Consider the following 17,554-nt stretch of genomic DNA (forward strand, 5'->3'; position numbering starts at 1 on the left):
CAGGGGTGTAGGGGGTATTCTCCCCCTTGGAAAATTTTTAAGTGAGAACGGCAAATATTGCATTTTGAGGTATATTTGAAGTAAATACAGTGAACTTAAACCCTGGTCTTTTTTTAAATAAAATTCATATAAAATGCATTATTTTAATTAGTAGACCTATACGCATGTGAAAAAATATGCAGCAGGTTTGCATGTAGACTAAAGAGACATTTTTATTATAGATATTACGTACAATAGGATCGAGCCTATATACACTCTAAAAACAGAACAAATCCTATCCCTTTTCTATGCAAATTGACCGACCATTTGAACAAAGTAAATGGTCACATCTCTGAATACATTGGTTGTTAAAAACGCAGACTTTTGTCATAACCTCAAAATAAATCAACGAAGACATATCGAGGGGCGAAATTGAAAATGTTCTAAGTGTTTCTATTCTTTATTTATATTCACTTAGATTACTTTCGCCCAGGCCCCTCGAATTAAGATTGTATCATTTTGAAAAATACTGTATTTTCGCCATGTACTACCGAACCAAAGCTGACACACTGATGCCTGGCATGTTTTAGTTTATAACACCAGATGGTAGAGAAATGCCTTCGTATGGGGCACAGTCCTGGAAAAAAGAAACCCTTGAAACCGCACACGTACAATTTAAGACAAAGACATATATTTAGATGAAAATCCTGAAACATTTTAACTATGAGTTGCGTACAATATCCTCCGCTCCTTACTGTTACCAAATGGATACAATGCTTCAGTTTAGCCAATTTAATTGTGCATGCTTGCCAGATTTTCATCACGCAGCTCTGCGCATCTGAGTATAGGCAGCTACGCGCCTGGGCTGTCGATGCATTTTGATAACAAAACTCACCCGTTTTTCAGAGAATTATTTCGAGGAAATATGTCTGGTAATCTCACATTTTATAGTCGCCGCAACCAAACAGCTATAAAAATAATTTTTATACTTCTTTGCCGCAATGTTCAGACATTTGTGGTCAGAACCATCTTCTCTGTCTTCGGAAAGTTCTTCCCCTGTCAATTGTTAGGCAATGTCTTCTAGCATTTTTAGCCGAACTGAGCACAGGTGGAGATCATATAGATATACCATATTGTTTTTACAAGTTAAGCGTGTTTTTAAATGCACACTTTTACCATCAATTCTCTACAGAAAGGACGTACATAGTATATCTTACTTCCCTGGCTGCTGTTGATTGACACTAACTCGATTAAAACTGAATTCAACTTCAAAAATCGAGTAGAGCTAAACAAGCAGACCAAAAAGTTTCATCTCCCGCAACAATTCAATTTTTGCTCTACCTTCGTCCAAGTAATAGACAGATAGATGGACGAAGAAGAAAGGCTTTTTAATGGTAATTTATTTAATTTCACTCAAGTAACTGAAAAATCGAAACTATATTTTTTTTATTTGATTTGTAAACCTCTGACATTTCGGATAAAACATCGTCGGACGGGATTCATTTTAAACTTGACGCCTTTACGGCAGGGTCGCCTAAGGTAATCATGATAAAGCGCCTTGCCCGAGGATGCACCAAAGTGGGAGTAGCCAGTAATCGAGCACAGTGCACTGCAGTGCCTTTGCCTCCTTAGTACACAACACGGATAACTAAGTCCTTATCTAATGAACTGCTCGTTATTTTCTCTTAAAACTTTCATCAGATGGCAACCTCGACACAGAGCAGAGGATAAAACTCGGGTCACGGACACATACTTTAGGTCAAAGCTCAAATTGTCTGTGCCATGTTCTGTATTGTAAATCTTTCCCTCCAGAATTGGAGAACTGCAGATTCTGCATGGGTTTATAATCGACTCCATAGAATTGAATCGAATAATGCACTACTGAATATATGTACACTATTTACGCAGCAATGACTAATCAGATCAATAAACAAACTCACTGAACAAATATATTACTTGTAAGATATTACATATTGTCTAAATCACTTGGAAGATATTTATAGAACTAACCCCAATTTTCTAACTCACCAAGATGACATGCAGAGCATACAACCTAGGAAGTTGGGTCCAAGGACAATAATGTTCCAGATTCAATATAATATTATATTTTTGTTAATATTCAACTTACAATTATTTAGCGGCGAAGTCATGGTAAGGCTATTTCATGTTTGTTACGGTTCAGTCTTTGCTCTATTTTATTCTTATTTTATTCTGTTTTAACTGTAATGCTGATTAATTGAGTTTTGGTTTTACCTCTTTTGCACCTGTTATTAGATTCATTTTTATATGCCCATCTCTCAAAGAGTGGGGTCTATTATGTGAACACCTGTGGCGGCGGTGGGTCGGCGTCCAAAAGCATGTCCGCTCTAAGTCAAACAGTTTTCATCCGATCTCATCCGATCTTCACCAAACTTGAGAATTTAGCCTTGTATTAGCTCTCTAAGTCATACAGTTTTCTTCCAATCTTCACCAAACTTGGTGACAATAATTGTGGGCATAATATCTCAGCCAAGTTCGATAACCTGCCAAATCGCCTCAGGTAATCTTGGATTATGGCCCTTGAATTACTCGAAATCTGCAAAAATTAGTCTTGTCCACTCTGTAAGTCGAACAGTTTTCATCCAATCTTCACAAAACTTGCTGACAATGTTTGTGGCATAATATCTCAGCCAAGTTTGATAACCAGCAAAATCGCTCCAGGCACGCTTGGATTATGGCCCTTGACAGGCGTATTTTGTGACAGTCTACCGCTCTTGTTTAATATTAAATAATTTTCATTCAATTCATATTTTAACTTTTTTGGCACTTATTAATTGTACTTATGAATATAAAGCATAATATTCTAAAGGTTTTATTACATAATACATATTTACTTTTCATCCAATATAAGTATTCCACATGAAGATAAGTGAATTTTAATAATGTTGGTATTATTTCAGTTTACATAGATTCAGTGTAGGGGGTGGGTATATGCTTGAATTTGGGCTGATTTAAACTGTATACGCATACACATTTTGAAAGTTATACCATGTTCACAATCTAAGCATTGTGGCAGTCCAAAATTACTATTCCTTAGTGTATCTCCTACACTCCTGAGCTGTAATACATATCCCCTACTCTGAGCTGAAGCTGCATCATAATTTAACAAGTTCTATAAATAAATGATGGAAATTTTGACATTGACTAAGGGAATTCAAATGTTGAATGTCCAACCATGTGGAAGTTTAACGTTATTGAACTCATTTTAACTATGTTGATCATAAAGCTAATATTTTATTGCATTGTGTATATTTCAGTCTGGAATCTGTGCTGGAGGAAGGGCAGAAGATGTCTAATGTTGACATAGAATTTATGTTAGCAACCTCTCAGAAATGTCGCAGTCTTGTACAAAAACTGTCGAGCTTTGAGAATGACCCTAGATACTCAGTATGGTTTTATTTATAAAATGTTTGCTTTTAGATCCTTGCCACTGATGAGTTTATTTTTAATAACTTTCTCATGCGTTTTCTTTTTTTAATGAGAATTCTGTGGAATCAGTTACCGTACCACTGTTAATTTATGGGGAGATTCATTTTTGTGGATTTCACACTTATGCCTATCCACAAAGTTAAATCAAACAGTTGTTTATTTTATCTTCAAAATTTTAAATCCATGAATTAAAATCCCACTAAAGTAACTGTTTGCGACAAAGCCATGCAATTTCAAATACCATCAAATGAAACAATTTTAAGGTATAGGTTATTATAAATACTTGTACCATGTGAGGTGAAACAACATGATTTATTAATGTCGATCATGAAACTTATAACCATAATTGTGAGGCTTATTACTGAGACAATTTGATAGGTTTTGTGTGCTTTGTGTATCTCCATAAAACTTTTAATGCTGAAAATGATTTGATTTTACCACTTAACAAAGAGTGGTATAAATAACATTGGTTGCAGTGTCTTTCATCACGTGTTCTTTTAAAGAATATTCGTTCCATACTTTGACCATTGAATCTAAATACTTCTGGAATGGTTACTAAGGCAGATAAGCTCTCATTTTGAGCTAGCTTATCAGGCAAGATTGATTGTGAAGTAATGGTGAATCCACATTTTTAGACACATCATCTAACTCTAGTCGATCTATTTCAAAGTAGGAGGGTGATGCCTGTTAGGGTTAAATTTGAAAAAGAAAAACAGACTGAGGCTTTTTTTTATAACAAAAATTGAATGGCATGTATATGAAGTAAACTGTGAGAAGAAAACTTTTAATGACAGCACTATTACTTTTGACAGGGCATGTATAAAGGATTGATAGAGAATATTCAGAGTCATGTAGATATACTCAGTGCTAAGATTGATCAGCTGAATGTACAGCAAGACCAAGAGGTTCCCGAGGAAGAGAACAGTCCAAGTAAAGGTAAACTATAGGGGAAGTTCACTAACAATAGTTTGGTCAGTGAAAAGACCCTTGTAGAATGAATGGTTATTTGGAAACAATAGGAGTGTGATCCCAAGTACGACTAGAATTAAATGTGTCATACATTTAATGCAGTTTAATATAATAAAAGTAGACTAGAATTAAATGTTTTATACCTTGGATGTGGTAATAATAAAAATGGAACTAAATCAAGCAGATAACAATTCAGTTTTTTAGCTCACCTGTCACAAAGTGACAAGGTGAGCTTTTGTGATCGTGCGGTGTCCGTCGTGCGTCCGTGCGTGCGTCCGTAAACTTTTGCTTGTGACCACTCTAGAGGTCACATTTTTCGTGGGATCTTTATGAAAGTTGGTCAGAATGTTCATCTTGATGATATCTAGGTCAAGTTCGAAACTGGGTCACGTGCCATCAAAAACTAGGTCAGTAGGTCTAAAAATAGAAAAACCTTGTGACCTCTCTAGATGCCATATATTTCACAAGATCTTCATGAAAATTGGTCAGAATGTTCACCTTGATGATATCTAGGTCAAGTTCGAAACTGGGTCACGTGCCATCAAAAACTAGGTCAGTAGGGCTAAAAATAGAAAAATCTTGTGACCTCTCTAGAGGCCATATATTTCACAAGATCTTCATGAAAATTGGTCAGAACATTCACCTTGATGATATCTAGGTCAAGTTTAATACTGGGTCACGTGCCTTCAAAAACTAGATCAGTAGGTCTAAAAATAGAAAAACCTTGTGACCTCTCTAGAGGCCATATATTTCACAAGATCTTCATGAAAATTGGTCAGAACATTCACCTTGATGATATCTAGGTCAAATTTGAAAGTGGGTCACATGCCGTCAAAAACTAGGTCAGTAGGTTAAATAATAGAAAAACCTTGTGACCTCTCTAAAGGCCATATTTTTCATGGGATCTGTATGAAAATTGGTCAGAATGTTCATCTTGATGATATCTAGGTCAAGTTCGAAACTGGGTCATGTGTGGTCAAAAACTAGGTCAGTAGGTCTAAAAATAGAAAAACTTTATGACCTCTCTAGAGGCCATATATTTCATGACATCTTCATGAAAATTGGTCAGAATGTTTATCTTGATGATATCTAGGTCAAGTTCGAAAGTGGGTCACGTGCCTTCAAAAACTAGGTCAGTAGATCAAATAATGGAAAAACCTTGTGACCTCTCTAAAGGCCATATTTTTCTTGGGATCTGTATGAAAATTGGTCTGAATGTTCATCTTGATGATATCTAGGTCAAGTTCGAAACAGGGTCATGTGCGGTCAAAAACTAGGTCAGTAGGTCTAAAAATAGAAAAACCTTGTGACCTCTCTCGAGGCCATACTTGAGAATGGATCTCCATAAAAATTGGTCAGAATGTTCACCTTGATGATATCTAGGTCAAGTTTGAAACTGGGTCACGTGCCGTAAAAAACTAGCTCAGTAGGTCAAATAATAAAAAAACCTTGTGACCTCTCTAGAGGCCATACTTTTCATGGGATCTGTATGAAAGTTGGTCTGAATGTTCATCTCGATGATACCTAGGTCAAATTTGAAACTGGGTCAACTGCGATCAAAAACTAGGTCAGTAGGTCTAAAATTATAAAAATCTTTTGACCTCTCTAGAGGCCATATTTTTCAATGGATCTTCATGAAAATTGATCTGAATGTTCATCTTGATGATATCTAGATCAGTTTCGAAACTGGGTCATGTGCGGTCAAAAACTAGGCCAGTAGGTATAAAAATAGAAAAACCTTGTGACCTCTCTAGAGGCCATATTTTTCATGAGATCTTCATGAAAATTAGTGAGAATGTTCACCTTGATGATATCTAGGTAAAGGTCAAAACAGGGTCACGTACCTTCGAAAACTAGGTCAATAGATCAAATAATAGAAAAACCTTGTGACCTCTCTAGAGACCATATTTTTCAATGGATCTTCATGAAAATTGGTCAGAGTTGTTATCTTGATAATATCTAGGTCAAGTTCAAAACTGGGTCACATGAGCTGAAAAACTAGGTCACTATGTCAAATAATAGAAAAAACAACGTCATACTCAAAACTGGGTCATGTGGGAAGAGGTGAGCGATTCAGGACCATCATGGTCCTCTTGTTTTCTGATGAATTGTAAAAAGAAAACTTGGTTAGAAATTTGAACACTGCTTTTGATGTTAGCCAGTACCTGTTCTTTTTACTGGTGTATGAAAGACTAGACTCAAAATGAATTTGATGTGTCCTTGATGTAAAGTTCATTTCTCTTTGTCATGTTTTCAGAAAAGCCAAAGGCCTCAGAAGATGGCAGTGGGGATAAGCAAAGTGTACAGAGAAGGGCCGCAATTGAAGACACTATTGTCGGCAAAGGTGGACTTACATTTCAGGACATTGCAGGACTCAGCGATGCAAAACAAGCACTGACAGAAGCAATTATTATGCCATTACAGTTTCCACAGTTGTTTACTGGTAAGTTATGGTCAGAAGTAGCTTGTCATCAATTGAATAATTTTCATGTTTCAGGTCAAAAGATATGAAAGCTGGAAACTACTGTAAAATCAGATATTTTTGTGACACTAAAAGTTTGCAATGTTTGAAATCATAGACTTGATTTGCCTTGTATTAAAAAGATTCATGGTACATGTCCTGCTTGTTAAATGTCTGGGTGGGAGGTTATAGGAATGGTCTCTATCCGTTCCTCCTTCTGTCTTTCATCCGTCCTTAACATTTTGTGTACGCTCTGTATCTCCTTTGAAGGATTTTCATGAAACTTTGGTCAAATGGTCACTTCATCAAGACACTGAGCAGAACTTATGAGTCGGCCATGTCTGCTCAAGGTGAAGGTGACAACTCATGGTCAAAGGGTTGAGCCTTCCATTTTGTGTCCGCTTGATCTGTATCTCCTAAGCCCCTTAAATATTTTCATAAAACTTGGGTCAAATGATCACCTCATCAAGACGATGTGCAGAACTCATGTGTCAGCCAATTGTTGGCTCAAGGTCAAGGTCACAACTCAATGTCAAAGGGTTGAGCCTTCCATTTTGTGTCCACTCTATATCTCCTAAACCCCTTGAAGGATTTTCAAATTCGTTGATGTCGTCTATGTGGACAACAAAATATACTTAACAACGTCAATGCTTACACCCAATAGCATCAACCCGTTCACTAGGGGATATAGATGTCTTTCAGACTGCCTTGTTAATAAAAGCAACAGGTTCATGAGTATTTATTTTTGCAAAGATGAAAGTTTGCAAATGTGTTGAAAAAACATCCCTTGCAATGTCTGATTTCACTGTAATTCAGGTCAGCTTGTGAAGAGTCAGGATGATGATTCGATCTGGCATGCATTTCAACTTGTTGAGACCTGAATGTTGAGGGGCAAATCTTTGCTTCCCCTTTGATTTTGCATAATCAAAGGTCCTTTATTTTGTCTTTCTTGTGTGTGCGTTTTTTTTTTTTGCAGAAACCTTATTGCTCACAAAAACATGAATTATTTCTACCAAAGAACCTGCAACAATTTATCTTGGTCTTTAAGCAGATAAGGAATTATTGAGTTCTTTTTCAGGATGTATAAAGCCTTGGAAGCGTATATTGCTGTATGGGCCACCAGGTACAGGGAAGAGTCGCATCGCTCAGGCTATATCCGCAGAGATCAACTCTACATTCTACTGTGTCTCTAGCTCAGATCTTGTGTCCAGTTGGGTTGGCGAAAGTGAAAAGTAAGAAAGAATTTGCCTCTTACTGAAAAGTTAAAGCATCCTTCAAAGTTTTAACTTGTTTCACAACATGTAGGATAATGTTTTAAAACTTGTTTACATCATACTGGGGTAATCATTTTTATGTCAGCGCATTACTATTGATATTTACTTTAGGTAGTATTATTTAAAGCACAGAGTGCTATGTATTTTAAGACATATACCAGAAGAAAACCTTTATATATGCTGTGTCAAGAGTTTAAATACAAAAATATATCCCTACGTATACAACAGTTTACTGGTTTTGATACACCATGAAAAATGTTCTTAACTAGAACCAACCTTCAGTTATTGTGTACAAATCAATTCTATTCAATTGTATGTTGTCCTTTTTTTACATCCAAGATTAATTAAAGAGCTGTTTCAACACGCTACAAACCAAAGTGGTAGATCTGTCATATTCATAGATGAAATAGACAGCATCTGTCGACAGCGGAGTTCTAGGGAAGAGGAGCATACAAGGCGCATGAAGACTGAGTTACTGAAACAGATGGAAGGGGCAGATAACTCCAGCAATTCTGACAGAATATTTCTTCTCTGTGCGACAAATTGTCCATGGGAACTTGACTCTGCTTTTCTGCGTAGATTCCAAAAACGCATCTATATTCCCTTACCTGACAGGTATCTGCTTTAATCTTTATTGCATTTAAATTGCTGTTTATGCTGTATGGTCAAGAGCTTCATTTGATAACCAGTTCAAGGGTTGAGACAATGGTTCCCTGGCAGGACAATATGTTCAAGACAATCATAATAACCAGTCTCATATGATAACCAGTCCAAGTATAGAGACTGTGATCTCCAAGCTGGACAATATGATCATGGTATGATAACCAGTCCAAGATTGAGATTGTGATTCCCTGTCAGGACAATATAGAGATAGTACCTTCATATCATATGTATGAAGTTAAGAGTTAGATCCATGTTTCTGAGAAAAAAGTTCGAATATCATCAAATCATAGAAAGAAAGCTTTGTTTTACATGAAAATTTAACAGCATCTAAAACATTTATATAATATTCTACAAAACCATTGTCAATTTACTCATACATGTACCGGTATTGAATTCCGGAAAGGGACTGTATGAAGGGGCCACTCTTCTGGACAGTTCATCGCCTTTAAAAACCCACCATTTTTATAAAGCTGTTACATGTCTGCGTTTTGATGCATTTACCAGTGTTTAAACTTAACACAAAGAGGTAATTTCTTTACAAATGGCATTCTTTTCTAAAGGGGGACAACTCCTTTAGAATATTTTTAGTATCCAACTCTATGGGACAGAACAGTAAAACATGTATTGGACAGATAAGTTGTTTGACAAGATGCTGTTCGTTTACTAAACATTTCTGTTGTTTTGTGATATACATGTACTGCTAAACCTTAAAAAGCTTTGAAATGAAGGCAAATGTCCATATATTTCTCAAAAATAAATATATGGACAATATTTTAACCAGAAGCGTAGAGTTATGAGCACTTAATATTTTCATATACAATGTAAAAGAAAATTTTGTGATTAAGGAAATGTAACTCTTCTTGAACATCGAGAGCAGAAACATCAAAGGGACATAATATATTGAATATTTTCAATTTAGGTGCATTTGATTTAACATTCAGCTATGATCTGGATTGCTAAATAATGATCCATGATACTGTTCACTAAAAATATAGAACATCTGGAACAGTCTGATAACAGCAAAAAAATGCTGCAACAGAATGCAAATATTTAAAAGCTCTAACCAGGATTAGAACCCAGGACCTCTCACACCTAAGGCAGACACTTTACCACTTCCCTATAACAGCAGTAGCTATAGCTAGGCAGTTGTTTAAGTGCACCCCTATTCTCTTCCCGACTACATTACGTGAACTGGAACAATTTTGTTACAATAACATGTTCGGTGTACTCCGCATTATCGGCATATTCGCTTTGTAATACCTAAAGGCAATTTTCGTGTAAAGAAAAAAATATAATCTAATTTTGCCGACAATTTAATTTTTCAAAACTGTCCAAATTTCTCTGATGTGTTTCTTAGAGTATGAACTTAATAACTGCAGGTAGTACCAGTGAAATATAACTTAAACTGAATCCTTTACATTTGCCATTTTAGCAGCTGGCGAATGGCAAAGACATTGAGCCTTGTAAAATTTAAGCAATCATTTTACCAGTTTACGAGAGGATTTCAATTGATAGGAAATAAGAGTTACAAACTAAATACCTTTCTGCAACACACAAAGTCATTAACATTCACTGTCAATCAGTATCATGAATAAGATCGACTGTCATTCATTCATTCATTACAATGATTCACACGTTTACATTTCAGTGCACTTGTGAAAACCACTATATTTTGATCTGTCGAAGTATGCGAAAAGCTCTGCATGTTACGGTCTCTAGACAATATGTTAAAGACATGATAACCAGTCTGATATGGTAACCAGTCCAGGTATAGAGACTGTGGTTTCCAGGCTGGACAGTATGGTCATGATATGATTACCATACCTTGAACCCTTGGCAGGGCAATATTCTCATGATATGGTATCCAGTCGAAGTATAGAAACTGTGATCTCCAGACTGGACAATAATTATGATCATGATATGATAACCAGTCCACAGATTTAGACTGTGTTCCCTTGGCAGGGCAATATTATCATGATATGGTAACCAGTCGAAGTATAGAGACTGTGATCTCCAGGCTGGACAATATGATCATGATATGATAACCAGTCCACAGATTTAGGCTGTGATCCCTTGGCAGGGCAATATTATCATGATATGGTAACCAGTCGAAGTATAGAGACTGTGATTTCCAGGCTGGACAATATAATCATGATATGATAACAAGTCCACAGATTTAGACTGTGATCCCTTGGCAGGGCAATATTATCATGATATGGTAACCAATCGAAGTATATTGACTGTGATCTCCAGGCTGGACATTATGATCATGATATGCTAACCAGTCCAAATATAGAGACTGTAATCCCCTGGCAGGATAGTATAATATGAGAAATGTAATAGCTTTGTTCCCACTAGAATAAATGTATCCATGAAGATTTAACTTATCAAAAATATTTCACTGGGAAGTTGAAGGTAGGACGAGTCAATTATGGATGCATAATAAAGCATTTAGCTGACTACAAACAAAATGCATATTCATTAGCGTGATGGGCTGCTATCGTAACTATTACTCAAAAAATTGAAAAATGTGTATTATTTATTAAAAATTTAATCAAAGTTTTAAAGTCATAAATATATTAAAATAGCACATAATAATGCCCATTACAGGGAAGCTAGAATAAGTTTGATTAAGATTCACACAAAAGAAAACAAACTGGAACTGACAGATGCAGAATGGAATAATCTAGCTGACAAGACAGAAGGGTATTCTGGGAGTGATATTGCTAACATGACACTCGGCGCACTATTTGGACCGATCCGAGACCTGCAGAATGCTCAGCATTGGGGCAAGACTGAAGGTAATTACCCAGAATTCTTTTCTGTAAAAGAATTTTAATGCATATAATTGATAAAATATTAAAAGTGGAAAGACTGAAGTGTATAAAATGAAGGCACTTTCAGGTTGAATCGTGATAGGGCATGATACGGTTATTGCACTAGATGTCAGTTATTGACTTTAAAAATAAGTTTTCATAATTTTGCATTTTTTTTCTTTTAACATCTGGCATTTAAGATTGATCAAAGAGTATAATTATAGTGCCTTTTAACCATAATCTGTCACTTTTCCATAGATCATGTCGAGTTGTATATTGCAATATTCATATTGATACAATAAATGTGTGGTTTCAGAAGAGAAATATTTCCCATGTAGTGCTGATACACCTGGTGCTTTCCCGGCAAAAATGTCCACTCTTCCGGCTGATCAGGTACGATGATATGCTATATTTATAAATCCTGTAATAATTATTTCTTCCAGTCCATAGCTATTGAACAGTCTTTAAAGCCAGCAGGTTTGCTAAGCTAAAGTCGGAACTCGAGAAAAAAAGCTATGAAATGTTTATCTGACGTCAATTGTCATAACACATTTACTAAATGTTAGACCTCATGTAAGATCTTATTTTTCACATGAACACCAGATGTAACATTTTGGTTAGAGAACACCAGTTGTTTTCCCATAGACTTCCATTATAACATTATGGCGTGTATGGCCTTCCATAAATCGAAACATGTATATCCAATCGCACTTTTTTCAAGAACTATCTTAGTTCCAACAAAATATCAGACAAAAAATATATGAAAAGTGATACTTTATTTAAGTAATTTTCGTGTGAATGAGATAACCCCCTGTTTACATCGTTGTCATGGCGGGAGAAATTCATTTGATGAAACTTTTTTTCAATACACATAAAATGTAGCAAATTTTGTCAAAATGTATAATGAAATACTGTAAATGTAGTAAAAATATTCCATTTTGAAAAAAAAAATCACTTCCTGGGTTTGTTTATATGACTGACCAGTCAGAACGCACAGGCGCTACCTTAATGTCCCAGGTATACACACCTATTTACTGTACATTTTTGAATTCAGGTGGTCTCTGACCTTTTCCCATGTAAACTATGTCACTCATGAAAATATTGTATGAGGTGCTGTCTTGGAGAAAGATATTTCAGTCATACACTTGAATAGACGAATATCCTGTACAATGTATTTCAATAGATTTCCATGACAAATTCAAGTCCACATGCAAATATGCATCTCATATTAACATTACACAATATATTGTTTACAGATCAAGCCAAGACAGACAGAACTATCAGATTTCTTGAAGTCCTTGCAGACACATAAACAGACCGTCACTGAATCTGAGCTGCAGAAATTCCAAGACTTCACAAACAACTACGGGGAACAAGGGTAGAGACTCAGATGCCAAAAGTAGTTCACAAATGTCCTTTGTAGCTATTTAATTGATCAGGAGTGTTTATAAAAAAACATCAGTTTAAGTAAGTCCACTGTCAATACCCAAGTTTTTCTGATGTGTCAACAGTTCCAGTTTTCTGGAATCGTAAATATTTGTCAGATTTGAATAACAAAATGTTGCCTGTTACCATTTTTGATTACAACTGTAAGGACAATTACAATGACATAACTGTGTCCAAAATTGCTAGTTTCATTCAAACTGCTATGTATTTGTTTGTAGTTCCTTTTTGCTAGTTTTTAACATTTCATCAAGCTCTGTTAAAGTAGAGATGTTTCGAAATATTGCAAGTTCTGCTTTAACCTTTAGCCTGCTGGCGGCAAGTGATTCTGCCTTTGCGATCAGAAGTGCAGGCTGATCTTGGTCTGCACTGTTCGCTATTCAGTCAGTAAATTTTTAGCGAACACACCTTTGAATCATAAGTGGTACTGCCCAAATTGGATGATGGACCAGTCCATTTTAAAAATTTAGTAGGGTAAAGGTTAAAGAAGAGTGGGATCGCTTAAGGTTGTGTTCCTGAAATGACAGTCAGCAACTTACATATTTTCCATATGCTATTTCGGCATTCCGTTTTCTTTTGTTTTTGCAAAAAGCAGTGTGCATATTGAGTTATATTTATGTCCAAAGAAAGCCAAATAGTCTTAAGATTACATAAACACAAGTTAATTGCCGACTGTCATTACTGATACACTACCTTAAGACAGAAAAATGGCTGGGTCAGTAAGTTAGTCAAGTTAGTTTATAGTTAAGTTTGAAAGCTAGAGAATAACTTGTTAAAGTACGGTAACTTTATTTATGTGTTAAAGACACTTGCTGCAGTTTCTTGTACGAGATGGGGCAAAAATTTCCCAATAATAGAATTACAGTCACAGGTCACTGTGCTTGTTTAAAAGTTACCTGCCCTTAAAACTGGATTTTGCTTCAAATGTGCATATTCAAGGGCAGACAGCTCCTGAACAAGCATGGTGACCTTCAATTCTTTTTTTCATAATTCTGTTTCTAACATGACACTGTGCTCATATACAAAGTGCGAACAAATTCTATTATTGGGAAATTTTTTACCCAAAACTGCAACATACATCCTGAAATTGTTTAATACTCTTGTTCTTAATACTGTTACAATAAAGTTGGAGTAAATAAGAAAATCAAAGATTTCATTGTTTTTCGTTTTATTTCGTTCATAACAATGCAAGTATTGTCATCTTGTACAAAAGATAATACTTTGAAATAACTATATGGGTGTATATTTAATGTATATAAAAACAATTCAGTTAGAAATATTTCTGATGAAAAATTGCACAACTATAATCAACATACCCTCAAATTTTTGAGTCAGGACTCGAAACTTGAATTTTTCAGCTTTAAATATGACGCAACTCAAATTATTCAGTTTAAGGAAAACAAGATATAATACGTACAAAAATAAACTAGATGAAAAATAATGTAGATGCATATATATATATATATGTGTAAAACATAATTTGACTTGAACATGGAATACTTGTGATGATAGACATAACTTTAAAGATATCCAATACCCATCATTCACTAAAATACTTCATCTCAAAAATCTGCATAACATGTAATTAACTTACGAGTCGGTTCACAAAACTGAATCCAAACAAGTAAAATTCCCTCTTATTTTGAGTTCAAAACTTTAAATCCTCAAATTCGAGAATTACCCATTTGGTCAAAACCACAAACTTATATGTCTATGAAATAAAGTGATTTTGCAGTAAACAAACAAAATTTAAATACTTGTAACACATTTAGTTTGTACCTTTCAATACTTTTTGAAAAAAAAAAAAAAAGAACCAATGATCTTGTAGGAAAGATTCCATTTTAATAAAATAACTTTATCAAATCAATGAGTGGATATGACAAATTTTAATTATAAACATGACAAATTACAGCAATGAACAGAACAAATTTAACGATTAAACAATAGATTATTGGAGTAAACAAATTTTAAGAATAAACCAGATTAAATTTTGTACGAAATATGTGATATCAATATGGAACCACAAGAAAGCATACTGATGATTCTTGATAAGGTCAATGGACTCCAAACAATAATCTGATAAATGAAATGAGTCGCGCCATGAGAAAACCAACATAGTGGGTTTGCGACCAGCATGGATCCAGACCAGCCTGCGTATCCGTGCAGTCTGGTCAGGATCCATGCTGTTCGCTTTCAAAGTCTATTGCAATTAGAGAAACCGTCAGCGAACAGCATGGATCCTGACCAGACTGCGCGAATGTGCAGGCTGGTCTGGATCCATGCTGGTCGCAAACCCACTATGTTGGTTTTTTCATGGCACGGCTCAAATAAAGCAAGTTTAATAGTACCAATATTACATATATCACATTTTAAACTTGCACTGATGCAACAACATAACAACAATCCATTGTCTGAGCCATCAGATCTGGATTAAAATTTTAAACTATTCTGTAATCTCCCAAAGTGGTAGAAGAAATTTTTATTACTTTTAAAATACATTAAAAAATAAGAATTCACAGAAAAATGAGTCTTTCCAAATGTAAATGTACTGACTTTAAAAATTTCAAACTTTTTTTATAAAGTTAATCTTACATTGACAGACTGCTTTTACATCAACTAAGATATCCTGAAAGTGTCATATTAATCCACCAACAAATAATAAGAAATGAAATTTTAGAGCTTTTTGGTATTCAGAATAATGGATTATTAAAATCCTCTGACAATAAATTCAAAACTAATCAAGATTTTTTAAATAAAAGGCTGACTATCACATCTAACAAATATGTGTATGAATTTTGAAAATACAAAACTTCTTACCATACAATGGGTATCTCTATGTTTGCCTGTAACATACTTACCAGGGCAAAAAGACTGAAGATAGAAAATCTATTTCCTAATAACAATATGCTTCTCAACTTCTACATAAAATAACGATTTCGATAGAAACAAGAGCTCGTAGAACACGAAATGCCCCCCTTGATGCATTCAGTAATTGCACAAGGAACAAATTATTTGGTCTGTGTGCACAAAAGTTCTACTGTTCTTGATCAAAGTGACCTTGACCTTTGACCTATTGATCTCAAAATCAATAGGGGTCATAATAAACCTCCCTATTAAGTTTTGTTATCTTAGGTCCAAGCATTCTCAAGTTATCGTCCGGACACATTTTAACTGTTCCAGGTCACTGTGACCTTGACCTCTGACCTCAAAATCAATAAGGGTCATCTGCTGTCATGATCAACCTCCCTAATAAGTATGTGATCCTAGGCCCAAGCATTCTTGAGTTATCATCCAGAAGCCTTTAAACTGTCCATAGTCACTGTGTCCTTGACCACTGGCCTACTGACCTCAAAATCAATAGGGGTCATCTGCTGACTGTGACCAACCTCCCTATCAACTTTCATGATCCTAGGCCCAAGCATTCTCGAGTTATCATCTGGAAACCGTTGAATTGTTCTGTGTCACTGTGACCTTGACCTTTACCTACTGATCTCAAAATCAACAGAGGTCATCTACTGGTCATGACCAACCATCTATCAACTTTCATGATCCTAGGCCCAAGTGTTCTCGAGTTATCGTCCGGAAACCATTTAACTGTTCTGTGTCACTGTGACCTTGACCTTTGACCGACTGATCTCAAAATCAACAGAGGTCATCTACTGGTCATGACCAACCATTCTATCAACTTTCATGATCCTAGGCCCAAGTGTTCTCGAGTTATCTCCGGAAACCGTTTAACTGTTCTGTGTCACTGTGACCTTGACCTTTGACCTACTGATCTCAAAATCAACAGAGGTCATCTACTGGTCATGACCAACCATTCCATCAACTTTCATGATCCTAGGCCCAAGTGTTCTCGAGTTATCATCCGGAAACCATTTAACTGTTCTGTGTCACTGTGACCTTGACCTTTGACCTACTGATCTCAAAATCAACAGAGGTCATCTCCTGGTCATGACCAACCATTCTATCAACTTTCAGATCCTAGGCCCAAGTGTTCTTGAGTTATCATCCGGAAACCATTTAACTGTTCTGTGCCACTGTGACCTTGACCTTTGACCTACTGATTTCAAAATCAATAGGGGTAATCCATGAGTCGTAACCAAATATCCTATCTACTTTCATGATCCTAGGCCCATATGTTCTGGAGTTACCATCCAGAAACTGTTTAACTGTTCTGGTCACTGTGTCCTGACCTTGATCTACTGATCTCAAAATCAATAGGTTCATTTCTGGTATATACCAACATCATATCAACTTCATGATCCTAGCCAAGGTTCTGAGTTATCATCAGAAACAGATTGGTCTACAACCGACCAACGACGACATCTGCAGAACAATATACCCCTCCTTCTTCGAAGGGGGGCATAAAAATATAAATCTACCATATTGCACTTTTAAACCCTGGAATTATGATTTTGCAAAATACTGATTAGCTTGTAATGAAGACAAGAACTCCTGACTTTTATCTATTGCACATA

General features: G+C 35.6%; 1 protein-coding gene across 2 annotated transcripts; it reads left to right on the forward strand.

Annotated features, from left to right (window-relative positions):
- The first annotated feature begins 1,266 nt into the window (after window positions 1–1,266).
- Window positions 1,267–14,224, forward strand: LOC123555622 (vacuolar protein sorting-associated protein 4B-like). 2 transcript variants are annotated; one of them, XM_045346219.2, is made up of 10 exons: window positions 1,267–1,373; window positions 2,118–2,130; window positions 3,276–3,405; window positions 4,260–4,383; window positions 6,674–6,859; window positions 7,956–8,109; window positions 8,491–8,766; window positions 11,425–11,615; window positions 11,947–12,023; window positions 12,887–14,224. In XM_045346219.2, the coding sequence occupies exons 1-10, from the start codon at window positions 1,346–1,348 to the stop codon at window positions 13,010–13,012; spliced, it is 1,305 nt and encodes a 434-aa protein (XP_045202154.1). In that variant the 5' UTR covers window positions 1,267–1,345; the 3' UTR covers window positions 13,013–14,224. The 2 variants fall into 2 exon arrangements, with proteins under 2 accessions (XP_045202154.1, XP_053403562.1); XM_053547587.1 differs by lacking the exon at window positions 2,118–2,130 and having other exon boundaries at window positions 1,355–1,373.
- The last annotated feature ends 3,330 nt before the right edge of the window (window positions 14,225–17,554 follow it).

The sequence above is a fragment of the Mercenaria mercenaria genome, chromosome 7 (assembly GCF_021730395.1).
Source record: "Mercenaria mercenaria strain notata chromosome 7, MADL_Memer_1, whole genome shotgun sequence".
NCBI classification, from domain to species: Eukaryota; Metazoa; Mollusca; class Bivalvia; order Venerida; family Veneridae; genus Mercenaria; species Mercenaria mercenaria.